The sequence below is a fragment of the Carassius carassius genome, chromosome 11 (assembly GCF_963082965.1).
Source record: "Carassius carassius chromosome 11, fCarCar2.1, whole genome shotgun sequence".
Classification (NCBI taxonomy): Eukaryota; Metazoa; Chordata; class Actinopteri; order Cypriniformes; family Cyprinidae; genus Carassius; species Carassius carassius.
The window spans coordinates 12,749,622-12,777,545 of NC_081765.1; the positions used below are offsets into that span (position 1 = coordinate 12,749,622).

The window sequence follows — 27,924 nt, forward strand, 5'->3', positions numbered from 1 at the left end:
ATTTTAAACTATAGTAGAAAACAAGTATATGACAATCGCAACATGTACAGCATCAGCATGTCTAGGGCAAAAGGACAAGCAGGTACATAGGGCAAACATTCTTTGTAAGTTAATGAAAATAGTGTGGAAAACTTGATACAAAAGTTGCATAATAGCAAAATTCAACTGTGTCATTGTGTAACAGATAATAATATTGTCTGCTGGGTCTTACAGATTTGGAATGACATGAGGGTAAAGAGAGTAAATAATGACAGAATTGTCATTTTTGGGTGAACTAACCCTTTTAACCCATGGGTCAGACTTTTAGTCCCTGTTGGTAGATGCCATCAATTTCTCAATTGAAAAGTAGCTAGTCTATGCCACTGATAGATCAGTGGTCTATGCTGAAAAAAAAAGACATTAAAAAGTAATAATAGTGGCTCAACTTCACATGCATTGCCAAAAGGTGTCTTGGTGCATACTGGCTGGAATACAGTACACAGCTGCACTCTTGACATCACACACTTGCTGACCTTGTAAATGGTTACAGGGCATCATCATGCACTAAATGACCGAGGATCACACAATATCAAACTTATAAGTTGTCATAAACACAACAAAATCACATAGAAACACATGCCTTGTTGCCAGAAGACGTATGACAAAGGAAAATAGTCTGCATGTTTAATATCCTCTAATTGAATGGATTCACACTCTGAAGCTAAAAATACACTATGGGATTTTATTGTGAAATCTGTCAATTCCGACTGCCCAAAATCAACAGTATTTTACAGTCCACAATAGCAGGAGTCAGGGCCAAGGTCAAAGTCTCCGTAAGCAGGTTATTAGCCTCTGCTTTCCACTGCAAGGAAAAAAAGAAAAGAAAAAAAGGCCTACTACAGAAAACAGCTGGCATATTTTTGCTTATCAGTCATATATGTATGCCCCTTTCCATAATTGTGAGCTTCATCTTTCAAAGTAAATGTATAGACAGTTAATAATGTCCATAGTTTTACCATCAGTACAAGCCCAAAAGGGTAACAGAGTGGTGTTACAGACACAGTGATGAAGTTCGTCTCTCTCTCTCTCACGATGCGCAAAACTCCGCTTTTGAACAGTCAATAGCAAAAACTTAAACTAATAACAAAACATAGTTACAGTAGCTGATTCAGAAGAGCCAGATTGTTGTAGCAAACTCAGAATGACCTCCTCTCATAGGTTCACTAAAACGGTCATCCTTAAAATGCATTGCTGTTCTGTTGTAAGATACACACAGCATCTCCCTGACACGGCTGCTTCAACAATAACTGTGGTTACTGAAACCATGCCTTCATCCTTTATGTGAACATTTGGGTGGCTTTACGCAAATATTTCCACATAGTGATGTAGACATGTGTGGGCGTGTTTGAACGAGCTGTTTTAGGGGGGCGTGGCAGAGTCTTAACTTTGATAAAGAATATCTCTTTGGATTTGAGACTTTACAGATCTTCTTCATGCACCCAGAGCTTGTTACACTCCGAAGAGAAAGGAAAAAATGAAATCGCATCATATGACCCTTTTAACAATGTATGTCATTTTAATAGCCTAAAAGATTATGCAAATGCTACTTCCTATTCTTGTACATCTGCATTTTCTTCAACTTTTGAGTTTTTGTCAGGTTGCTAAAACATCACAATACAACATTAATAAAGAGTCGCAAAACACAAAACATTGACAGCTGATAATTTAAAAAGTTTTTTTTTTTTTTTTTTTTACATTTAATATTTATTTAACATTATTTAATAATGAAATATCTTGGGAAGACTATCAAAAATGCCCCAGTTATGAAAATTATAAGAAATTATACTTTATATAGAGTATGATCAAATGCATAAGATTATCATTTCATTTAATGTTATAATGTGATAAATATATATTTGAATGAGAATCATCACTGAAAAAGGAAAATGTCAGAACTCGTATGAAAATAATAATTTGTGTTTTTATTTTTTATTTTTTATTTTTTTTAAATAAATCGATTTATCATCTTTTTTTATGATTATTTGGAACTTTGCCATTTCTAGTCTATCTTACCAGTCCACCCTGTCTGTGTGCATCCTCTCTCTCTTCAGAACATCCTCCACATCTCTCTCTTCCTCCTCAATCTAACAGAAATACACTGCACTCTAAATCTAGAGCCCAAGATAGAGGTAACCAACAAATGTGCATTAACTTAGTTCATTTAATATGGTGCAATACATTTGTGAATTAAGTAAAATGAGAAAAATAATTTTCATGGGTGTGAAATTGAACACTTAAGATATCCAAATGTTAAGTTATAATTGTGTTATAAATGTCGAAAATACTCGTTTGTCATTTTGCTTAATGTTATTTCAATGTAGGCTATTATTTGCATTAATAAATATATCTTCCCCATATATAGATGTTTTTCTGTACGTTTTGCACATTAATAATGAACAAAATGTAAATCATCATAATAATAATAACTCTTAAATCACAGACTTGCTATTTATTATTAAAGAAATTATTATTCCTCCATCCGTACTCAACTGATGACTCGGCGAAAAAGATTGAGCCTCATTTTTGTTATTATAAATCTCACCGGTAAGGGGCGCCACGCCTAAAAAAAAAACGAAATATTTCCATCCTTTTTTAACACCCCTGAAAAAAGTTCACAAATCCTGCATTTTCTTGAATAAGTGGAAGGCTTAAATAACGCTTCTCAAATGTTAAACATCATGCGTCTCTCAGTCTCAGCACAGATAACCCGAGCAGGAGCAGATGTACGGCCGCCGGGGACCTGGAGGACTCCGTGACTGTAGAAGCAGCTGATCCTTTGTCAGCTTTAAACTAACAAGACTGTGTTTGAGCTGAGCCTGTGACAATGAGTCTCACACGCTCAGAGCGAACGGAAAGCGTGAGGAATCTGGGCCTGTGATCCCAGACAGGCTGGGAGTGAGATTAGAGGCCCATCTGGCTCCGGCTCGTTCACGGGCGCGTTCAGGCTCAGGGTCCCACGCTGAGGTTGTGAAGGGACATGTCAGCAGACTCATTTTGAGCTCAAGAACGGAGAAACAGACTCGCTGGGAGAACAATTTGCTGTTTGTCCAAAAAAGGCCCCTTGTCATTTAGTGAGTGCACACTGAAAATATGTCAGTGCTTTCGATCAGAAACCCCCTGCAGAGCCTCAACACACGTATGCCACGTTCAATTATGGGCTCCCCTTGGACAAGCGTCTTTCAACCCCTCTCTCCTCTTTTAGTTTCAAATAAAGGTTGAAACGACAAGAGTTCCATGCGTTTGCCTTTAAGACCATCATCAGTCATAACACACACACACACACACAATCGTCATTTTAACGATAAAAGACTAAGCTAAAAAAAAAAAAGATTAAAAGTAGGCTAAGTTTCCATTAGACGGGACATTCCGTGTAATTTAACAGTAAAATGCAGTTTTTCGAAATGAAAAATAAGTTTATAAATGTTATTAAAGTAAAATGTAATAAATGTTTATACTAGGCTAGGCGGAAAAGTGCTTGTGACACTTCACTTTTGATGGTGTTTCACTGAAATAACCTTTTCTTAGTTGTTTCTTTTCTTTTCTTGTTTATCACATTATTCTTGTCGTGTCTTCCGGTGTCTTTCGCATCCAGTTATAAAAATAGTCCATTGTGCTGCTTTATATTGCTGGTATTTGTTATCATAGTATATATAGGCCTATATCATAAAACACACCGGTTTGTAGCGCAAATAGTTTTACAATGCACTGCATGCAATCTATTTATTTATAGCGGAAGTCGGGAATATACAACTTGCAAAATAACGCAAATATATATTTACCTCAGCTTGTGAAAAAAATAATAACAGCAATAATAATAATAATCTGCTTGCGATGGGCTTTCATTTAACAGTTTTTTCCATTGCTGTGTTTTAAACAGTGTATTTCGTTATTTCTCATGGTTCATTCTGTGTCTGGGGTTTAAATGCAACATGAGGCAATGAGGTGCACTGTGGGATTGATGTCTGTGCCTGCACTGAGTGCTGTGCAATGGCCCTTTCTCCGGCGGAGCATGAGGTGGGTATAGGGAGTCACTGGGGGAAACGGCACTGTTTGGACTGCCCTCCATGTGAACATTTTTACCCCTACATTCACAAAAGACCTTAAAAAAAGAGAGAGGGGAGGGGGAGTTTGCATGACTGAACCATTTCAAACACCTTTCAGCTACACTTATTACTGCACACACACACACACACCACAGCACCATATCACTCTCAGACTGATGGAAGTCATGAAGTCCAAGTCATCAGTCTGTGTTGTTAAAGACAGAGGGTGAAGGTTGTCAAAATGAGATTATTTTGATTAAAGTCTACATATGAAAGTGCCCAAACTGACATGATAAACGTCAGATTCTCTTTGTGATTTTGAATTTAAATATTCAAATGCGAAACTTAAAATTTGAACATTTTTGATGAGTGGTTGTATGTAAAAGCACACATATTTGTTCATACGATTATAGTCAATAATCGTCCATTGGCATTACATTTTTTTTAGTCCTTGTATTTTTTTTCTTTCCCCTAGGAGTTTGGGTTAAATAGTGCAGTGCGTTCCAATTCTATACTATTGCCCAAAAAAGACTACACTACACTATTTCCCAAATTTTATGAAATATAATTACAACTTAAAATAACTGTTTTCTATTTTAATTTATATAAAAAAAAACAAATTGGGGTAAAAAAAATATTTATATATATATATATATATATATATATATATAAAGCCAGCCTGATGACTGAAAAAGACATATCACATTTCTGTAAGTGTCTCTCATGTGGCATGCATTATAACGTTATTACAGCATGAGTGCCACTAGGTGGTGTGTGAGAAAGCGTTAGAGGTCTTGTGCCAAAATACAAATATTTTCATTACTCCACATTTTTGTTCTCAGCAAGAGAGGAAACACGTTTCTAATGACACTTGGAAGGGTTTGATTATTATTCTTGAGCTCTCTTAATGATCATACTTCACATCATCCAACAAATACATCTCATTACTGGAAAAACAGTTAACCTCAAAGTCAACTCGCACGTCAAATAACACCCTCAGACATTTAGAGTGAGTGCAACTTTATTCTGCTGAGTTCCATACACACGTAACAACACGAGAGACTACATGGTGTATGTGGAGAAACATCCACTCAGACAGACAGCATTCAACACACCATCCCATCATACATCACTGTCACGCATTAAGAAGTTGTACATATAGATTATAAATATCTGACTGATACTCCACTCTAATTAGAAAGAGTAGGCCACTACCCATATAAAAGTATATTAATAGTGGCCCTACAGTGAGAGAGTTCTCTACTTCAATACATATCCTAAAGAGATATACAAAAGCACTTGATAAAACATTATCAATTTGTTTTTAGCAAGAAACCTTTGGATTCTTGTGCTATTGCCAGAAGAGATTGCTGCTTTTACATTCCTGAGTACTGATCTAAGATAGTAATCACAGGCTGTGAGATTATTTCAGTTCAAACACAGAAGCCCCAAATGGCTCTGATTCACAATGCTGGTATAAAAGTGCTAAAATATTCCAGGTTCATGTTGCATTTTGTTTAAAGCTCAAAACAATACCTTGCATACACCAGTGAACAAGAAAAAACAGGAACTCTGCTAAAAAAGCCTCCCAACAAAACAACTGTGAGGAACCCCACCCTGCACACAAACGCACGGAAAACGAGCGAGAGATGGTCACGAGCCAAACCCCTAGTGGACCATCTGTGACCTGTGTGCTACAATCTGCCCAAAGCACTTCAGAGCTTGAAGCTGAAAAAAAAAAAACTTGTAGAAGTGATTGAGAATGTTCAACTAGTACTATTATTATCCATTAAATGAACATTCTGTCAGTATTTACTCACCCTCCTGACTTTCTTCTGTGGAACACAAAATAGTATGTTTTGAAGAATGTTGGGAACTCAACTATTTTGATGCCCATTGACTTTCATTGTATGGAAAAAATAAAGAGAGAGAGAGAGAGAGAGAGAGAGAGAGAGAGACATTTCTCAAAATATCTGCTTTTGTGTTCCACAGAAGAAAAGAAAATGATACAATTTTGGAACGACAAAAATAAATGTTTTTTTTTTTTCATTTTTGGGTGAACTATCCATTTCCTTTATGTTGCTTTAATTCCATCTTTTTTCATCTACGATGACTGTCACTGAGCCGCAGGATATGTTCTCTTTGGCCAAGCCTACAGAAGCACTTGTGTGAGCTGCATAAAATGACAATCTTTCATCAGACACAACTTTTTTTACAAAATAATGCTAAACCAACTATAGCCAGGAAATCAGTCTAGATGCTCAAATAAGGAAGATTTGGAATAGTCTGCTCCATGATGAAAATGACAGGAATTCAAGCAGCCTAGTCATTTAGAAACTGAAACAGAGAGGAAATCTGTGCTGTTTTTAATTGTTAAAATCTAGTGACACACACACACACATTTGACTGAAATTTCCCAGAATGCATGCATTAAATCAATCTAATGACAATATTGTGCTCTGACTTTGTAAACTATTTCATTGGATATCACAGGAAACATTACAAGAATGTTTTCATATCAGAATCATTCACTACTTGGACATTTATGCGTTACATTTTCACAAGTCAATTTTGTACTTGTCGTGTCCTCCTTTCAAACATTCCTCCAGCTAAATCAGCTTAATCATTGTGAGAGGTGAGAAAAAATCCCGTCGGTCCGTCCAGATCCTGTCGTGCCCTCCTTTCACTTTATCACTTTGTTCCCTGCTGGGGTGAAGTTCCGAGTTTGGACCCATATGCATTTGAAACGCATTTTACAGCCATGCGAACAAAAGAATCGGGTTTACAGGCCACTCGTCCTGTAGCTGTTAGGCGGCGATCTCTCTCACTATTCTAATCTCTAGCATCTTTCCATCTCCTCGCCACCAGCGAGAAAGGAAGAGGAGAAAAAGCAAAGAACGGAGTGACTGAACGGAGAAGGCCTGCTACTGTGAAAACAATTCAGTCCCAGAGACCTTCATCAACCAGGTCTCTTGGTCTCATCGGAAATGGCATTTGTATTCAATGATGTGCTGATCCTAGTAAAATAGAAACGATTCTCGCAAACGTGATCCACTGCAAACTATTATAAAATACACATTGTGTCTCACAAAATCAAATCTATATACCTCCTCAGTACTGAATCATTGAGAAGGCTCATTTAGATTCATTTTCTTAGTGATCTGAAACACATTCTCAAGTTCACTCGTATCTATGAAAGGTAGAGGAATAATAAAAAAGCTAAATACGTTTATCACAAACCTCCCAAAAATTGCCTCCTTTGTTCTTCGAGAACAAGCACAAAGCTAAAAATGTGCATAGCGAAAGACAACCATTTCCTCTCACTCAACGAAAGCCGTTGATTATTAATGACCACTTTGTTCTCTGAGAGATTTTTTTTTTTTTTATCATATTTGATTACTGAAATGTGCAGGTTATGTGGATGCAGTTGCTAGGACACCCATTAAGGGGCGTGTCTAACTCTCTGACAGACAGGAGGAGGGGGAGGAGCCTGAGGGCTGCTGGGAAAGCATACAGGTTCTTCTCGAGACTCTCGGCTCGGGTTCGGGCGTGAGACGGGCGGCGCTCTGGTTCTTCAGGTTGTTGAGCTCCTGTGTGGGCATCAGTGGTTTGGGAATGCTGACCAGGCAGAAGGCGGAGCCGCTCTTGGGGATGAAATTGACCTTGTTCCTATCTGGGCACAGGAACTGTGGGATCTCCCGTGGAGGCCTGGCCCTGAGGAGATGAAAAAGAGTAGGAGGAGGAGAGCGATAAGACGGTGAGAAGCTCTGACTCAGCTTTGAAGTTGGTGTAAATGTTATGCTATCTTGGTTTTAAGGCTCAGTGTGTAAAACAATAGAGAGCAGATATAGCAGCGAATCAGGACACACTGCAGCACTCACTGTGTTTCCTCTGTGAAGACCTTGACTCGCTCACATCCCTCAGGTGGCTCACGTTTGAACATGTAGCTGTTGTTTGGCTTTGGGGATGAGGCGTATTTGGGTAGTGGTGAGCTGGGGGCCTGATCTGTGGACATGGTACAAAAAAATGAGTGGAAAGGGAAATACAGCTGACTCAATTTCGTTTTTGGGTGAACTACTCCTTTAAGTCGCCTTTAAGTCCATCTTTATCCATCTACAATGACCGTCACTGAGCCACAGGAAATGTTCTCGTTGGCCAAGTCTACAGAAGCACTTGTGTGAGCTGCATAAAATGACAATCAGACACTACTTGATTTGAACATGGTACAAAAAATGAGTAGAATGACAGTAAAGCTCAGGCTGGATTATTTCTGGAGATGCATGTGAAATTCATCAGAGAGCTGAACAGTCTTAAGGAAGCCCTATAGAATTACAGTCCACTTGATCAGTGTTGCTATTGCTTACTAAAATTATGTTTTCGTTTACTGAAATAAAGTTGAATAAAAAAATATATATAAATATTACCTGAATAATAAAACATTAAAGTTAAATGAGAAATGTTGCCTTGGCAACGAACTCAAATATCATAAGTAAAAGTCCTAAAACTGTAAAAAAAAAAAAAAATTAAACAAATAATAATAACACATAACATAATTTTTATTTTAACTAAAATTAAAATGAAAATATAAGAAAAGCTACTTTGAAATATTATATATGTAAAATTAAAATTATAATTGGATATAAATAATAATAAAATAAGAAAGCACCAGATTCTCAACTTCTAGGGCCACATAAGCATTAAAAATCAGCTTGAAAATGTCTATCAATATTGCATTTTTAAAAGCAGAGTTATTTTATAATTGACAGCATCTTAATGCACTGTTCCATGGTCTCCATCTGGTTATGAACACAGATGAACATTTTACGCAGATTACGCAGACTACACAGTCCTTCAGTAGGGTATTTAACATATATTCAACCAACGTATAGAATTAATATATATAACCTTTCAGTGCACAAAACTATAACAATCTTCACAAAAAAATGGAGCATGTTGCTAACAGCACATGCTCTTAGCAAGTTAAAAAACATCTCTTAGAAAATGTGCAAATTGCTAAAATATTATTATTATTAAATCTAAACCTAAAAATTAAAAATATAAATAAAATAAAATAAAATATATTATTAAAATAATATACAAAGCTAAATATAATGGTTGGTTGGTGGAAGATAAATCAGTTATTTACTATTTTAATTATGCTTTCAGTTACTAATGAAACGTGTAGCACTGTTAGCACCACATAATAAATCTGACCATGTTTAAATCCACCCCACAAGTAAAAAATAAAAAGTAAGAAAATGAAAAGCAAAAGCAGAAAATGTGTGTGCAGTTCTTACGTGGGCCTAAGGATATGTGAAAAGACCTGGGAGTGTATGTGGGTGTGAATATATGTGAGCTGTACCTTTCTCCCGGCCGTCAGCCAGAGTCTCGTCCTCATGGGGAGATGGACTATCACTGCAGTTCTCACTTGGCACGTTCAGGAACGTGGGTGAGATGGACTGAGAGCGGCTGCTGCTGTTGCTGTGGTTGCTGCCCGCTGCGGTGCCCAGGGGCGTCTGTGTGTCAATGCTGCGGGAGCTGAGAGGGGGAGGAGCCCGATGCCCATCTGGAGCCTCCTGAGGCTGGCCAGAGGAACACAACACAACACAAACCTTCAGGTCTATAAACACACACAGTGTCTTAGGGGACACCAGATTATGTAACGGAGAGTGTTTTTGCAGCAGCATGTCAGACACACTCACAATAAGCTGCTCCTCTCTGTCTCCGGTGTCTCGGATAATGATGCGCTCGATCTCCTGATTCAGCCCCTCCACACTGTTCCGGAAACGAGAGACGGAGGACTTTGAGATGGGAATAGAGATCAGGACGCTCTTTGGAATAGGAGCCTGGAACAGGAGAGAGTGAAGAGTGTGATTATTTGTCTATGTGATGTTGGAGCCTTGACCTAATGGTTTATGCATATGCTTTGACTCAGTATATATATATATATATATATATATATATATATATATTATGGTTGTCAATTTAATGCGTTCATTTAATAAATTAGCTATGAAAAAAATTCTGCAATCAAAATATTTTAACGCAGTTAACACACCCGCTTCGCCCCAGACCTGTTGACTGCTGACAAACATTATTCAGGGCAACAACTCATTGCATGATGTAGTCCATAAATGCAATTATATGCCCCTAAAATTCTATATATTGGGAAAAAAATAAAAATTTTTGTATTTTGTGCCGAAAAGCATGAGTGTGAATGTGATATTGATTTTATACAACAGATCAATAAATAAGAACTCAATATTGTATTATATTTTAGACACAATATTGTCTGTTTTTGCCCAGTTTTGCCAATGTAAATATTACCCATTAATTCCACAGCAGAACTGTTGTGCGTCTCCGAGTAACACAGACGTGATTAGTTTCAGAATGAATCTGCGTTTTGAACAAATCGGGTGAACCAATGATTCAAAAACCCTTTCATAAAGAGAGCCATCTACATCATTCCTGAAAGAATCAGCCTTCATGAGATGAATGAATGAATGAATGACTTATAAAGACATTCACTGCCACCTACTGGCAGTTTTAGTTTCTTATTTTTTAGAGTAAAGTTTCATAAAAAAAAAAAAAAAATAAATAAATAAATAAAAATTAAGGGATAGTTTGATAGTACGCCCAAGAAAGAAAACTCTGTCATAATATAGTGTGTGTGTGTGAGTTTGTATTTGCACACACACACAGACACACACAAAATAAATGATATACAACACAATTTTATCAATTTCTTACACACACACACAGAGACACATATCTCGGTATATATATAAAAAAAAGAGGAAGTCAGTTTTTTTATTTCATATGATTTACCTCATACATTTTATGTTACTAATAAAAAATCTATTCATTATATAACTTAATTTATAATACATATTTTATATAAAATAATATACAATATCAACTCATCATATTATATTATAAAAAAATAAAAATACTGTAGGAAGTAAGTTTTTGATCTCCTATTAATCTTTGCTTATATTTAGCCCAGTTTATGTTTAGCAAAAAGAGGCACGTGCGTGTTTTTCCTGAAGTTTGTAACAGTAATTGATCAACTAAAAGCTTTAGGACATCAATGAAGATAAATGTGTGTATGAGGTTGGTGTGTGTGGGTACAGTGTGCATAACACAGAGACACGACCTCAAAATGAGAACAGATATGTCACTGAAAGGAAACACTGCCTGTTTGAAAATTTACAGCATCCCACAGCAGCTGAATATTCACACACTTAAGTTTCCCTAAGATGCTAACTGCTATCAGAGGTACATTTTATCACAACACAGCACAGACACATTGCAAGGTAGCGTGTTGGTCTCCTCTGCAGATCAGTGAGTTATGTAACTCTGTCTCCCTGGTCGACTTCTGAGCCTCGCTTGCACGTCTTGGATTCAAAACTCACGACTACACAAGGCGACATACTGAGACAACACGATCATGCAAACCACATGCTTACGGAGTTAAATCAGCATGCACTACATCTACAGCATGTGCCATCTATGCTAACAGCTGCTGTTTATGACGTCTTCTGTGAGAGAGTGGACAAAAACTTCACCTTTCCCAAAAGTGTACTTCCTGTCATCCTGTTAGAGAGGGGGTCCGGTCTTCCTCCTGGTCTACTGGTCTCTCTCTCTCTCTCCTCTGTGCTCTGTCTCGGCTCACGCTCTAGATTTTAGTTCTCTCGGCCCCCCTCCTTCCCGTGTCTCTTCATCATGTCTCCCTCTCTCTATCCCTTGTTCTGATCTTTTTTCTCCAAGTGTATTTCTCCATCCAACCCCCTTTTTTTAAAACCAAGAGCTGCTCTCGCCGTCGGCCCTCCCCCCTCTTCTTTCTCAGGGTATGAGGGAACAATGTGAGGGCATTAGCAGGACGTTGCTGAGAGTTGTGTGGCCCGGCGGTGGTCCTCGCTCAAAGCATGCCAGATTTGCTTCATTAACATTTCAAAAGAGCGAGCCAGGCTTTAAACTCACTTGCAGCATCACTACATGCCTCTCTTCTCTCCAACGTGCATGTGTGCTTTTAATCGGAGATCATATTGTTTGAACATAAAAGTGCTCTGGACCCGTTTCTTCTGAGTGGTTTGGTTATTTATCTGCTCATCAGAATGGAAAACAGCTGAGAAAAACCATGACCCTCGAGGTCACTGGTTAAGTGATTTCAGCTATTTCCTAGCTACTCCCTGGCAAGCGGTCGCTAGGAGGCAAATATTTGTTTACGTATCAGATTTCCAGTGGCGTGCTGTGACACTAACAGAAATAATGTATGACCTGACCACAATAAAGGACGACACGGTGCTCTCGGACCCCTGGGTCACACCACTGATCTGATTGGTGTCGTCTTCAGACAGAAGAAACCTGGCTCAGCAGTTTGGTGACGTCTATAGAGGCTACACTGGACTGCTAGCAAACCCATGCTAACTTCTTGACCACACACACTTGCCTCTTAAATAAGAGGCTCAAATTAAGGTGCAGTAACCGCGAAAGAAGAATTCGTCAGCCAGAGATGTGACGAGTGCGAAAAATTTGTTTAAAGTTGCAGTGTACAGAAGTACTATTCCCCACCAACGTACATGTTAAAGAAATGGACTAATTCATATCAATCGATTGTTGACTGGATGAAGCTAAATGAAAGCTTGCAGTCAACTGTTGGAAAGGGATAGAGTTTAAGCAGGTTAAATGATTGGAGAACAAAATATGAAGGCTGTTTCAAATGCATATAGGGTGCAAAAATGCCTGACATTTTTATTTTTATATTGTTTTACCCATTAATTTTCCCATGGGATTTTGTTAAGGAGCTATAAGCCATGAACCAAATCAGCTACGAGGTGAATTACAACAAAATATAAACTTTGATTTGAAGCCTTACTGGGGGAAAGAACTACAATCCCATGAAGCAATGTAAATGACGTGATTGAATCATGAAGAATTATTCAATAAACATGATGTTTGTGAACATTGAAAAAATATAATTTTATGTTTTATTGCAAAACATGCCCATACATATACAAATATTTAATAAACTTAATCGAGTTATTTGCAGTGCTTCAAGGAAATGTGTGGGCGCTAAAGAGTTCTGTTGGTGTGATTTGCATGTTGTGGATTGGTGGTGATTTCTTTGCAGAATCATGGGTAATGTAGTTTCTCACCAGAAATTCCACTGTTAAACATGATTATTTAAAAAATAAGTTGAAATGAAGTAGGATGATGGATTCAACAAAAGCATATACCATTGATTTACAACTTCAGAGCTCACCGTAGGTCTGGCCTTCAAAGGTTTGTAAGTTATCAAGTTAATAATCAATTCCCCTATGGAGAAAATGAATGGGATTTTTACCTACAGACAGGGATGGAAATTAGCACCCACCACCAGCCAAATGCGGGTAATTTTGTGTTGTGGCGGGTAAACTCGCTTCACCTACCGGCCACCGTGGCGGGTAAATAAAAATAGCATACTGTTTCACCCGGCCAGTGGACAAAAAAGTTAATTTCCATCCCTGGTGTGTGTTCAACACGCAATAAAGTGTAATATCATCCGAAGCAGCTCTGTGGAGAATGGCGGTGTAAACCGGGCTCGAAACGGCGGCGTTGTTCCCAGTAACCTTACAGTGTCTGCAGCTGAAGTTAGTGCCGCTGACGGAGTGATATATTTGTTGGTTATTTACAGTACGTTTTATAGCAAGCATACATGATATACAAGATCGCGTGAAGAGTTGACTTTATCGCGCACAAATTTCCGCATACTGTCAAGTCTCTGTCAAACCCCGGTAAGTTCATTCTCCTCCAGCATTCTGCAACATTTTAGATTATATGGACAGTTTGTGTTTATCTTATTGTTTGCAAACTAACAAACAGTATTATCGTCGCGTGTCTAATAACTGCTCTCCGGGGGATGCATTTTATTTCCAGTCTTTAAGTACATTTTCAGAAGTTAGCTCTGTGGCTAGTAGATTGTTACACCGTTCATTTTTGTTTGTAGAAACAACATTGTATCGCTACACATGTTTGACAGCTCTGGTGTGACCAGACACATAAAAACGATGTATTAAAAACGCAGATCGTTCGTTTGTCGCTGGCGTAAAAGTTTGCAAGCCGAGATTTCTTTCAGTGATACAGTGTTGAACAGGGGACTTTTCCCCACATGTTCACTCAACCACAAAAAAACGGAGTCGGCTGTTTCAGAACCTAGTAAGCTGCCTAGATAGGCAGCATTTTTGCGCAGCACTGAAAGAGAAAATTTCAGTATTTCATTGAGACTTGAGATTTAATAAACTGCTTAAGTATTGTAGATCTTGTAGTATTAATTTTCACATGCAGTTACACATTGGCGGTTAAAAACAAGAAAGTGGCTGGTAAAAACATTGAGTGGCTGGTAGATTTTGAAATCCACCAGCCACAGTGGAAAAAAGTTAATTTCCATCCCTGCCTACAGAATCTAACTGTTGCACTCTATTCAAGTATCGCAACGTTAGCTTTGCAACATGTGCTAATGCCAAACTCTACTGGATTCAGCCAGGAGCGGCACTGTTCGTGAACTTCATGCGAGTAGCAATGTAGCTGTAGTTTCTACGTAGCACATTTCAAATTAGTGAGACTTCATTTCAGTCTGGATGCCGCCTTAGATTTCAGATACAGCTGAGGGCTGAATGTGGACTGAAATAAAACTGAAGTTATATATAAACAACTTAATTTGCTCTGTTGCTTTTAGTTGCACCAAAATTACAAGAAGAAAAAAAACTCCATGAACACGCACTGAGGCCTCTGTAAAACAGTTAGTTAAAGTCTTCCCGACTGCATGTAAAGGACCTTTCTTCACTGCTATGGAGCCCTGTATTGGTTACCACAGTCTGACTTTAAAACAAGAGGTTTGACAGAAGAATCCCTTTGAAAGGTCTCCAGGCCTTGATAGCTATACTGGGCACTTTCACGTCAGCCTTTCTTTGACCACTCTGGATTGTATAAAAACAAGAGATTCATGGGGTTGAAGTTGTTGACTGGTGCTTAACTAAAGGTTTGTGCAGATACATAAAGGCACGACCCCCTCCAAAGCCCCACGCAAGTCCAAATGACTCACAACGCATCTCTTCTGTCTCCCTGGATTCACAATACAAAAAATTTAAAAGTTCAGAACCACTCAAAAAAACTCAGATCAAACAAAACCTGAGAAGCTTCTACTGTTTCAAAAGAAGGTTAGAAAGATACAAGTCACAAGTGATGAAAAAACTCAATTCATCAACCCCCACAAAAACATCATATTAAAAATCACAGTAAAAAAAGGAGACTCTTAAAGAAAAATCATCTGAAACATTTTTGTTCGTTTGCAAAAGTAAGTTTTACACATAACGTGCTAAAAGGAAATCAAAATGAAAGGTTTCAAAACAAAAACACATGCTCATACTAGTGCAGTCTATGTGGGAATTATGCATTTGCCTCTCTTACATGCAGGTTTTTTTATATTTTTTTTTACGAACTGAGATACAAGACTTTTATTTTCTGTCATTTGATGCCTCAGATTTTGTTGACTGAGACATACTTGTATTTAATCTGAAATATTGGTTTAATGGAGTCCAATTCATTTCCAAATGTGAGACTATGGAATGTGATCAAACTAAAGCTAAACAGAGTAGCATGCTTCATCATTTCCTCTAAATGCTCCAGTGACGGGACACAGAGAGCCTCTGCATTCCTCATTTCTGACACTAGCAGGCGCTTTGGACTCCACACAGACAATGGCAAGAATGGAGGAAAAGATGTGCTCAATCCTTTAGGCACAAATACAACAGTCAAGCCCAGAAAGCAGCCAAAAACTGTTAATTATTGATCATCGAGCACAGCACATGACAGACAGACAGAAAGAGCAGAGGAGATACAGAACAAAGCGGGACGTGTGTGTATGTGTGTTAGGATCGTTTATCATTGGCCTTTACCCTGCAATCCATCACACATGAAGGCTCAAACTCTGAATGTCATGGAGATCTGGGTCTGCCAATATAGCCCCTGACAGGACTACCAACCTGACCGCACACTGTTATGCATACAGTACAGCTGCACCAGCTCACTTTAGGCCATGCTAATGCATCTAGCATGACTAGAGAATATACCCAGAGGACTAACTTAAAGGTCCCGTTCTTCCATGTTTCAAACATTATTTAGTGTGTAATGTTGTTGTTAGAGTATAAATAATATCTGTAAAATTCTAAAGCTCAAAGTTCAATGCCAAGCGAGATATTTTAATTAACAGAATTCGTCTACATCGAACGACCAGTTTGGACTACATCCCTCTAGTTCCTGCAGTAATGACGTAACTAGAAGAGTTGCGTTTGTCACAATGTCGTCGAAATGCTGTTATTTTCATCTCGAAGTCCAATCACCTTTGTCTGGGCTTCCCAGGGACGCTGTACTTAGAGATCAAAATTATAATCCACATGTAAAACTATGTGCAGCACATTTTGCTGGGGACAGCTTCCTCAATCTCAATCAGTGTAATGCCGGAATCGCACAAAGATTATTCTTGAAAGATGGAACAGTTCCCTCTTTGTCTGGAGAAGGCGTTGTTTATGGACCACAACCGGTAAGTTTTATAATTTTATAATTTAAGTTGGTGCGTTTAACAGTTTCTGTAACTTATTACACAAAGGGCAATGCTGTTTAGCTTTGTTAACTAGATGGCAGGGCTGTGCAAAAAATCGAATGCGATTTTCATGCGCATCTCGTCAGGAAAAACGCTCCTGTGATTATAAGTACATCTCCAGCACGTGCGTTCAGATCAGGATTGCCAGGTTTTCAAAACAAGTTCTGCCCACTTGCTTCTCAAAACTAGCCCAATCGCGTTTCCAGGAGGGCATCGTGCGCTAAGCTGGTGTCGAATCACAACACAGGAACCGCTGGCACAATCAGAACTCGTTCCGTATTTCTGAAGGAGGGACTTTATAGAACAAGGAAGTCATCAGCCCGTTTTTATGACAGTGAAAACAGCGGTATACAGATAGGTGAATTGTGTGAAAAATACTGTTTTTTTACACGCGAAACATGAACACGTTATATTGCACACTGTAAACACAATTGAAGCTTAAAAAAAAACACGAAAAACGTGACCTTTAACAAATCTTATTACTTTTGATCGGGGTATATATATTTAATTTATCAAGCTATTGTTTAAAGTGGTCATGAAATGCATTTTCAAATATTTTTCTTTAGAGGTTAGCTAATCAAATTAAAGTGTTTAGCACCGAAAACAGTGTGAATATTTTAAAAAATTATAATTTTATCCTCATTTTTTGAAATATATCTTTTGGATACTGCTATACTTTTCTCAGGATTCTTTGATGAATAAAAAGCTAAAAAGAACAATATTTATTTAAAATATACATTTTTGCTAACAATATAAATCTTTGCTATCGCTTCATAAATTCAACACATCCTTGCTGAATAAAAGTTGTAATTTCTTTCAAAAAAGAAAAAAAAAGAAAAAGAAATTAAAGAAAAATAAAGTATATTGTTAGAAAATATTTCTATATTAAATAAATGCTCTTTAAAGCATTGATACTTTTTAAAAGTATCACAGGCTCCAATAAAAATATGAAGCAGCACAACAGTTTCCAGCACTGATAAAAAAATCTGAATAATTTCTGAAGAATCGTGACACTGAAGCCTGCAGTAATGATGCTGAAAATTCAGCTTTGATCACAGGAATAAGTTAGATTTGAACGTATATTAAAAAAGAAAAACATTATTTTACATCATAATGATATTTCACAATATAATTTTTTTTCTTGTATTTGTGATCAAATAAATGCAGCATTGATAAGCACAAGAAACTCCTGTAAAAAAACATTAAAAATGGTTCTGATCCCAAACTTTTGACCAGTCGTGTATGTACTGATGATGATACATTACATTCAGTCTCTTAATAGTGTTAAACCCTGGCTTGACATTTATTCCAAACACACTTAAAGATTATAAATAAATGTATTTAATGGAATTCGAGGACAAAATACTTGTCATACAAGATTTTTTGAAAATCCAGCAGTATGTTAAAAATTATTAAAAAAGGGTTGTGTGTAGAGAAAAACTGTAATATAATGACTGGGGCAATTTTTTATGTGTTTTGGAAAGGTTGAAGACAAAAACTCGAGGAGTTAGCTTCGAGCTATGAAACTTCCAGTATGTTTTTATTGTTAAGCAACCACTTGTGTAAATCTTGATAGACCATGATTGCCAATACACCAGAGTTGTTTGTCTACTGGACACTCGTGTGAAAATATATTTTCACAGTTTCATTAACAATATGATCAACAGCCTTGTACACAACAGTACACCATACTGGTAATACACCTAGCATGGCTAAGGAGTACAAACTGAGGATTAACTTCATGGACGTTACTGTCATGAATTAGTCAGAATGCCAAAATGAGTCTGTGAGGGAAGGAAGTAGAGTCTGCTCAATATTTCATAAATTTAGGTCCAAGGTCATGCTTAATTTTCACATCCCTTTCTATTTTTGTCCACTGGAGATTTGCAGAGATGAAGTTCAATGCAACAATTTACACAAGAACGGATTTATGAATGAGTTAATTCATAGTTGTCTAATTCATAAATCATAGGTGCATCTCAATTTCGTATTCATGCACTATTCTATGCTAATTTAACTATCTAAGTTTTTACACTGAAAAAAAAACAATAAGTGTAGCTTAAATACATGGATAATGCACTTAAAACAAAGAAACTAGAACAAAGTGTGGAATGTTGGAAAAATCATGCATTTCCTGACGTATTGGAAGGAGGGCTATCAGACACTAGACGGAAGAGTAAAAAGAGCAGTACAAGTGCATCATTTGGGACATAATAACTCATGACTTTTTGTTCACTGGAATTTTGTGGAAAGACACATTTCAATTATTATTTTAGCTGAACTACTGACACACAGGTACACAACAGTACAACAGGTTGAACAGTTAGTACTACCACCTTGTATTCAATTGTAACAAATATGTTGTCTACTCTAAAGTCTATGATCGAGTATGTTGATTCTGCAATCTGTTACAAAGCAGTTCCCAAGCCTGAAAATGCAGCACACATCTCCACAGCTGTTCACTCGTGTTTCTGTGTCTCCTCTGATGTTCTTCTTTTCTTCTCTTGGAGCTAATGACCTTATGGCCGGATCTCTCAGAAAGGTCTTCAAATGCAACTTTCATTCCTCCTCTATTCTTATTCCCCCTCTTCAGGGCTTTTAATTCTGGAAAGAATGCCATTTTCATGACTGCCACTTCATCTTCTGCTTTCCATGCACATAATGGGAAGAACACCCCCACGTATACCCAACTCAGCCGTGAGACAACACACACACACACATCCCTCCCCCGCGACCCATAGGTCACACTGTGTGTGTTCTTTAGGAAAGTGCTTTTACATCGAAGTCCAAAAACAAAAAAGAAGTAGAAGACAGAGAGAAATGGAAGTTTACAATAAAATTTTGGGGTTGAACTTGGTCAACAATGTGATGAAAGGAGAAGAGTTTACAGCCTACATCATACACTGGGTGACACCTGACCATGATGTTTCAGCTGAGAAACATCACGTCCAATCAGCCTGAGGTACAGAAACATGCCCTCTCACCTTACGTCCATGCTTGTTATAATAACCGGGCCTGGGCATCTCTCCGGCTCTAAACTCAACCTCAGCTGCTTCAAATTATGGCTAATACACAGCAGAGAAACTCCCTGAATAAATAAACCTTCAAAAGACAAATCCAGCTCCACTTTGACTGCTATGAAGAGAACTACAGGAATCTGATGGCAAAACGAAATGGCATTGACCAATGATACACCGTTCAATCACCCCCACATACTCATTTGCTGGAGGGGACGGCACATACAGATGTGTGTGTGTGTTTGTGTATAGCTAAATGATCACATGGTAGTCTGGGTTCCTGGAATAGCAGGTTAGCACTTCCATATGTTTTCTCACACTGAGGCTATGCTGTGAATCTCTGGCTGAAGAAAGCGAGCGAGACGGCACGAGGGGAGAGAAACATTTTGGTCTTGAGAGGCTGAAACCATGAATAGTCTCACAGCTTGTCTCAAGCAAACCAAAAATCATTCTCCTTCAGCAAAACCACAATTTGCAGTGTTGGAGACGAGAGTATGGTTGTACCTAACAGTAAACTAACCCTTTTCTATTTCTGCAGTATATTTGTGTTTGCTCAAAGCATTAACAGTTGACAAGTGTTAGATTTCTGAAAACAATAAACAGAATATACATGAAATCAATTAACATTTCTTGTGATCAGTGATGTCACAGAAAAGGCTATCCCACAATGCAATTTAAACAACCTTGTTCTGACTCCTTATTTGACCTAAAAAGCCAAAAGTTAAGACACTGTTCAAAAAATTGAATTACAATTACAATAATTTATTAGAATTACATTGTAATAACTGGATGCCACTAATTATACATGGAATGTAATTGGGTCATGTGACAATGACTCATTACACTACCATTTCAAATATTTAAAGGGTTAGTTCACTCAGATAGCAAATTCATGTAATTAATAACTTACCCTCATGTTGTTTCAAACCTGTAAAACCTCCGTTTATCTTTGGAACACAGTTTAAGATATTTTAGATTTAGTCCGAGAGCTCTCAGTCCCTCCATTGAAGCTGTGTGAACGGTCTACTGTCCATGTCCAGAAAGGTAAGAAAAACATCATCAAAGTAGTCCATGTGACATCAAAGGGTCAGTTAGAATTTTTTGAAGCATCGAAAATACATTTTGGTCCAAAAATAGCAAAAACGACGACTTTATTCAGCATTGTCTTCTCTTCCGTGTCTGTTGTGAGAGAGTTCAAAACAAAGCAGTCTGGATATCCGGTTCGCGAACGAATCATTCAGTTCATCAAATCGAACGGAATCGTTTTAAACGGTTCGCATCTCTAATACACATTAATCCACAAATGACTTAAGCTGTTAACCTTTTTAATGTGGCTGACACTCCCTTTGAGTTTAAACAAACCAATATCCCAGAGTAATTCATGCACTCAAACAGTACACTGACTGAACTGCTGTGAAGAGAGAACTGAAGATGAACACCGAGCCGAGCCAGATAATGACTCGTTCACGAGTCAAGAACCGTTTCTGTCAGACGCATCCGATTCGTGAACCGAGGAGCTGATGATACTGCGCATGTGTGATTCAGCGTGAAGCAGACTGATACACAGAGCGTCTGAACCGAACTGATTCTTTTGGTGATTGATTCTGAACTGATTCTGTGCTAGTGTTATGAGCGCGGGTAAACCGAAGGCTTGAATCAAGGGCAATCATCGCAAATGACGCCATTATACGTCGAGCGCAAAAGAACCGGTGAACCATTTTCTTCTACTTTCTACTTCTACTGGTGATCCGAAAACCGATGCAACGGGTTCTTCACTCGTGAACGAGTCAGTCTATTGTTCGCTATCTGGCTCGGCTTGGTGTTCATCTTCAGTTCTCTCTTTACAGCAGTTCAGTCAGTGTACTGTTTGAGTACATGAATTACTCCGGGATATTGGTTTGTTTGAACTCAGAGGGAGTGTCAGCCACATTAAAATAGTTAACAGCTTTAGTCATTTGTGGATTAATGTGTATTAGAGATGCGAACCGTTTAAAACGATTCAGTTCGATTTGGTGAACTGAATGATTCGTTCGCGAACCGGATATCCAGACTGCTTTGTTTTGAACTCTCTCTCACAACAGACACAGGAGAGAAGACAATGCTGAATAAAGTCGTCGTTTTTGCTATTTTTGGACCAAAATGTATTTTCGATGCTTCAAAAAATTCTAACCGACCCTCTGATGTCACATGGACTACTTTGATGATGTTTTTCTTACCTTTCTGGACATGGACAGTAGACCGTTCACACAGCTTCAATGGAGGGACTGAGAGCTCTCAGACTAAATCTAAAATATCTAAAACTGTGTTCCAAAGATAAACGAAGGTTTTACGGGTTTGAAACAACATCAGGGTAAGTTATTAATTACATAAATTTGCTATCTGGGTGAACTAACCCTTTAATTTGGTATAAAGTGTACAGTTTAATTATATATATATATATATATATATATATATATATATATATATATATATATACAGTTATATATTTAATTTTATATATATATATATATATATATATATATATACAGTTATATATTTAATTTTATATATATATATATATATATATATATATATATATATATATAATTAAACGGTACACTTTATACTAAGTTAAAGGGTTAGTTCATGATGTATACAGAATACTGCACATTCAGTTATTAGTTAGCTAGTATTCCATTCTGAACACAGACTCTGAGTGGGGAATCTGTAAGGTGTACTATGCTGGTCAAATCAGTATTTTTGTCCAGTTCAGGCCGAGCTGTGAATAGTCTGGTGTTTTGTGCAGCAGAAGGGCAGAGTCTGAGTACAGTTCAGAGGATTAAATACAAAAGATGAATACAGTGAGACGACAGATGGTTCTTGAGGCTGCCACATGCACACACACACAAAAAAAAACCCAGCCGCACAATGAGCCCCAAAAACACACATCCAGCGAGCCGGACAGAGTGTGGCCTTTAATTGACTGGCTGACAGCTATAGTACAGTAAAGACCAGGCGTGCGGCACATTCACCACATGCTGGACTAATTCATGGGCAAACACAAAAAGCGAGAGAGAGAAAAGGCAGGGAGAGAGGGAGGGAGACACGGCCAAGCAACAGGCCTCGGTAATTTAGTCACGGTTTCTGTCTTCGTGAAGAGAGGTCTTTCACGCTGAAACAGCCTGCAAGCCTGCACCTGGCCTTGCCAATAAGACCAGAGTGCAAGCACACACACACACACACACACACACACACGCTTTTACTCAGTGGTATGCACACTTACATGCTTTCAGAATGAGTGAGAGAGAGAACGAGGCACAAACTATGCAGAAATTCATTAGCTTAAAGTAATGGGAGGTGTTATAATGGGGACACAGGAGCCAACTTCTATTTCCTAGATCATTTTTTTACATTCAAAACTGCTGTTGACAATACACAACACAACGTTTGTGTTTGGTTCCTTCTTCTGCTTATATGGCATTAAGTGCACTTGTTTATTTAAATGTTACGTTTATGCCAACAAACACACTTTCTCTCTGTTTTGTGTATCATTAATGTACCATTAATAATACAAAATGTCTTGAGCAGTAAATCAGCATATTAGAATAATTTCTGAAGGATCATATGACACTGAAGACTGGAGTAATGATGCTGAAAATGAAGCTTTGTCGTGACAGGAATAAATTACATTCAAGAATGTATTAAAATAATAAAAAAAATTTTTTAATTTGTAATAATATTTCACAATATTACTGTTTTACCATAATTCTGAACAAATAAATGCAGCCATGGTGAGCATAAGAGACTTCTTTCAAAAACATTTAAAAAATCTTACTGACCCCAAACTTTTGAAAGGTAGTATATATGCAGTATATACTATTAAATTTGGCAAAAACAAACAAACTGGTAGATCATCGGATTATGGTTGCTGGGTCACTGCTATAGAGGTAAAAGCTCATTATATGAGAGAGAGAAGGAGAGGGAGAGTTCCTGTTGGTGACCACCACCACACCACCCCAGGTAACCTTCACTACCGAGTCTGAAGGGTTCAGAGCAGATGAGAAAGAACCAACCTGTGACTGGCTGAAAGCAGCGTGGTTTCCATTGAAGGGAGATTTGCACTCCTTGTCACGATGGTGACGGCTGCTGTGTTTACTGCGCTGGAGCTGCTGCCTCAGCTTCACAATCTGAAACATGGATAGAGAGAGAGAGAGAGAGAGAGAGAGAGAGAGAGATTGTCAGGAAAGACAATATTCCTCACTTCAAGTGAACATTCAAATCTAATACTGAATACTAAATACTGACTGTATGTTATGTCTTAAACTCTAGCATTGGGTGAGTCAGAGCGTAAGGTCAGATGGGATTATTGAGTGTCTCATGGCACTGCATTCCTGTAATCCATAATGTACACAAATAAACACCCAAACCAAACCCTCTCTCCACCCCAAAAAACATGCTTTCAAAAACACTTAAGATTGACTGCGTTAGTACCATTTCCTTTATTAAACAGAAAACAGATACACCCTCCCGCTCACTCTCTCCTTACCCCAGCCTAGGAAAAAGGAAGGCAATACATGTCATGTACAGATGAGATCAGATGTAGAGTTTAACCCAGCCTCAAGTCCGTGAATAGAAGCTATGAGCGAAACCCTTATATGTTAAAATAATCTTTGTCTGTGTGTGACTGATTGATGCTCGTTTGAGAAGGAACAGTACATTATATTGTGTTTGTACCAGACACAACATCACTGTTCCAAAACTAGAAGAGGTCTTCACTGCCTACTGAGGCAGATACCTTCTAAGCGAGCATCCTAACTAAAACTGAACCTCAAATTTGATTGATCTGAGATGATCTGCATAGGCAGCAAATATCACTGCTCATTACTGTAATTACAAGATCCTTGCTTCTTTGTACCACTCACATCTTTTTAAGACCTGTAATTACAAGTTAGAAACTAGCTTTAACAAGCTTCCAATTCCTCTCATTAGGTTTCTTTAATCCATTCATCCATAGCTCCGTCTATCCATAACCTTTCTATCCATCCATTCATCTACCTACTTATCCTTCCATCCACCCATCTAGCTATCATCTATCCATCTATCCATCCATGCATCCATCTACCTACCTATTCATCATTCGTCTACCTATCCCTCCATTCATCTACCTATTTATCCATTCATCCACCTACCTACTTATCCTTCCATCCACCCATCTAGCTTTCATCAATCCACCTAACTATCCATCCATCCACCCACCCATTCATTTATCCATCCATCTATCCACCTACCTATTCATCCATTAGTTTACCTATCCATCCATCCAACCATCCATGCATCTATCCATCCGTGAATCCATCAATCTATCCACCTACCTATCAATCCATCCACCTACCCATCCATCTATCCACCTACCTATCAATCCATCCACCTACCTATTCATCCAGTCATCCATCCATCCATCCATCAATCCATCCGTCCATCCACCCAGCTACCTATTCATCAATTTGTCTACCTTTCCATCCGACTGATCGGTGAGAGATGGCAGTTGAGACAACAAGTGGCAGAAGATAATGTACGTACAGACACCTGTGAAACCCAGGCACTTAAGAGGCACAGAAGAGATATATAAAGGGAGAAGACCCATGAGGTGGTGGAAGAGAGGAAGAAGACCTGAATAGAGAGAACAGTGTATGAAGCCACTGGTGTATGTGACAGGGGAAGGAAGGGTGCACACACAAACAGGAGGAGGGGAGGGTGTAATGTGAGGTGACATCAGGCTGCTTCTGGTTCACTAGAGCCTGCCAATAATATGATAATGACACAGCCTACATCTTCCCCTCCCCACTATCCCCAACAGCCTGTTGCTGCCCCGTCTCCTCATCCACAATCTCACACGGGGGAGAGAAAGACAACGAGGGGGTCCAGCCATGGCCCTGCTTCTGCTGAATGGAACAAAGCACGGGGGAGGAAAGGAGATCAGGCCCTAAACGCATCCTGACCTCTTTTAGCTGGTCAGTGCTGCCGCAGGAGGCTGAGCGCTTGTGACAGCCCCTCTTCTTCTCTCCGCATGCATCGGCCCAGGCGCTGGGGGTCTGTGGGAGACACACATGACTGTCAGACATGAAACATCAATAAGTTTTGATCATCACAGCATCATATTGTTTCTTGATTCATGAGTATGCTGATACAGTCTTTTGACTCTTATCTAAAACAATAAGGTTGCTTAGGCTCTGCAAAGCCAACTGAGAATAAAAATTGTGGTTACTTTTAGCTTGCAACTTTGGGAATTGCAACAGTACCTGGTTTAAATGAAATTGTGTGAGATTGTAAATCCAATTGATGTGCATGTCTTTTACGTCAGTGTGAAATGTAATCAGAATTTTATCAAGGGAGTTTTACGTTTTGTTGTTTTTGCCAGAACTCCATGTGACAGCTTTTTTTTTTGCTCTTATTTTTTTAATGAACCCAAAAAAACCAAAACAAGAGGAAGAAAATCATGATGTTTCAACAACAGGCTCATCTTGCGTATGATATAAAATATTACTTCCAACTGGGACATAAAAAAATATATACATATACAGTACATACAAACCTTTGCCAGGTGTGACAAATTCATTCATGCACAATGTCACAAAAAGAGCCCTCACCCACGCACACGCACCAGTGAAGGCACGAAGACGGGGGATGGTGGATTTAATTTAGGACTTTATCCTATATACAAACCATTTAATGCTCATCTTTACACAGAACATGGTTTGTGTAACTTCTTTGCGAACTTCCTTTCTAAATGTAAAAATACAGCTGCTGTTGCCAAAGACGAGAATGGAGAGGCACACATTGCGTAGGGCGGCTGGCTCTGAGCTTCCTTTGAGTGAAGTCTCTATCGCTCAAGTGTGATACAGCTCTCTAAAAAGATAACCACAAACACTGCAGCCAGAGCAGAGACAGGTGCAGTCCTCAGGACTGTACACACACACACACACACACACACACACACACACACACACACACACACACACACACATAAATATAAGCTTCATTTGCTGAAACTATGGATGCATATACCAATAATTACTTTTATATAATGACGATGAAACATTAAAACATCTATACTGCTTTGTCTATATTTTTAAACCGCATGCTTCAACTGAAAACTGGTATTAAGCAATTATATTCTGATATATCAAACTCCAAATTTGACCCTTGCTGAAGATAAAAAGCTAATACTCAAGTGGTCAGTAATGAATCACAAATCTATAGCGGGAACTACTGTATATATACACTTTATGCATATTTAAATAAAAAATGTATGTGAACTGCTGATAGCAATATGATAACATATTATGCAACTATAATTGTTTCAAACAGTAGTATGCTAGATTGTTGTCTAGATTAATTCAACAAGTGGTATCCAGCTATCATCTGGGACATAAAATGAATATACAACTTTTGAATCCAACTTTAACTTAATCTTTAATTATTTAAATTAAAATAAATAACTTGTTGCAATCCAGGCAAATAATGATCCAAGAAATAGACCTTAACAATCAGGATATATTACTATTGATATTTCATTACTCTGGAATAGAAGGTTAAGTTGTTCCCATTGCACTTTGAGATACTATATCCTTTGCATTGTGACTTTTTCTATACTGCTCATTTTAGCAATTGTAGTAAATCATGCCAGTATTCTATGGGTACAGAAAATGTGTACTGTAAACTATGAACATACAAATCACATACTGAAGAAATTTTGCAATTAGTATGGGTTTTAATACCAATCTGCCATCAGAGAGCTGTCAAACTGAAAAATAAACCTGCCTCAAAATCCCACAATAGGAGCAGAAAACACAAATAATTATCGTCAAACACATGACATAATTCACCATAATGGCATTCTGTGAAAAAAAAAAAAAACTAGTTTCTGGTAGTTTAAAGTTGCTAACACACAACCTGCAAATACTTCAGTCTCCTACAGCTCTTATAATCAGTAGTCCATGTCAGCCTAGAGAGTTATGGGAATCGCTCAGCTGGATGCATGCACACTATGGCCTTACTAATCATGTACTCAAATCACATATTGGCACTCAATTACACACATGATCTCACTAGGAGGTACAAACACAAACACTAATGTGTATTGGGCATCATAACACACACTCACACAAAGATTTGTTTGGAAACCTCTTGATCAGGACTTGTCTTC

At 38.1% G+C, this 27,924-nt stretch overlaps 1 protein-coding gene across 1 annotated transcript in view; it reads right to left on the reverse strand.

Annotated features, from left to right (window-relative positions):
- Nucleotides 1–6,993: 6,993 nt before the first annotated feature.
- The window catches only part of LOC132152782 (protein FAM117B-like), a 37,638-nt gene continuing 16,707 nt past the window's right edge, over nucleotides 6,994–27,924 (reverse strand). Inside the window, exons 3-8 of the mRNA XM_059561677.1 lie at nucleotides 25,718–25,810; nucleotides 23,792–23,905; nucleotides 9,785–9,928; nucleotides 9,445–9,664; nucleotides 7,964–8,087; nucleotides 6,994–7,796 (exon numbers count right to left, since the gene is read on the reverse strand). Of these exons, the coding sequence (XP_059417660.1) occupies nucleotides 7,538–7,796; nucleotides 7,964–8,087; nucleotides 9,445–9,664; nucleotides 9,785–9,928; nucleotides 23,792–23,905; nucleotides 25,718–25,810 (954 nt within the window). The 3' untranslated portion in view covers nucleotides 6,994–7,537. The remainder of the gene's footprint in view (nucleotides 7,797–7,963; nucleotides 8,088–9,444; nucleotides 9,665–9,784; nucleotides 9,929–23,791; nucleotides 23,906–25,717; nucleotides 25,811–27,924) is intronic.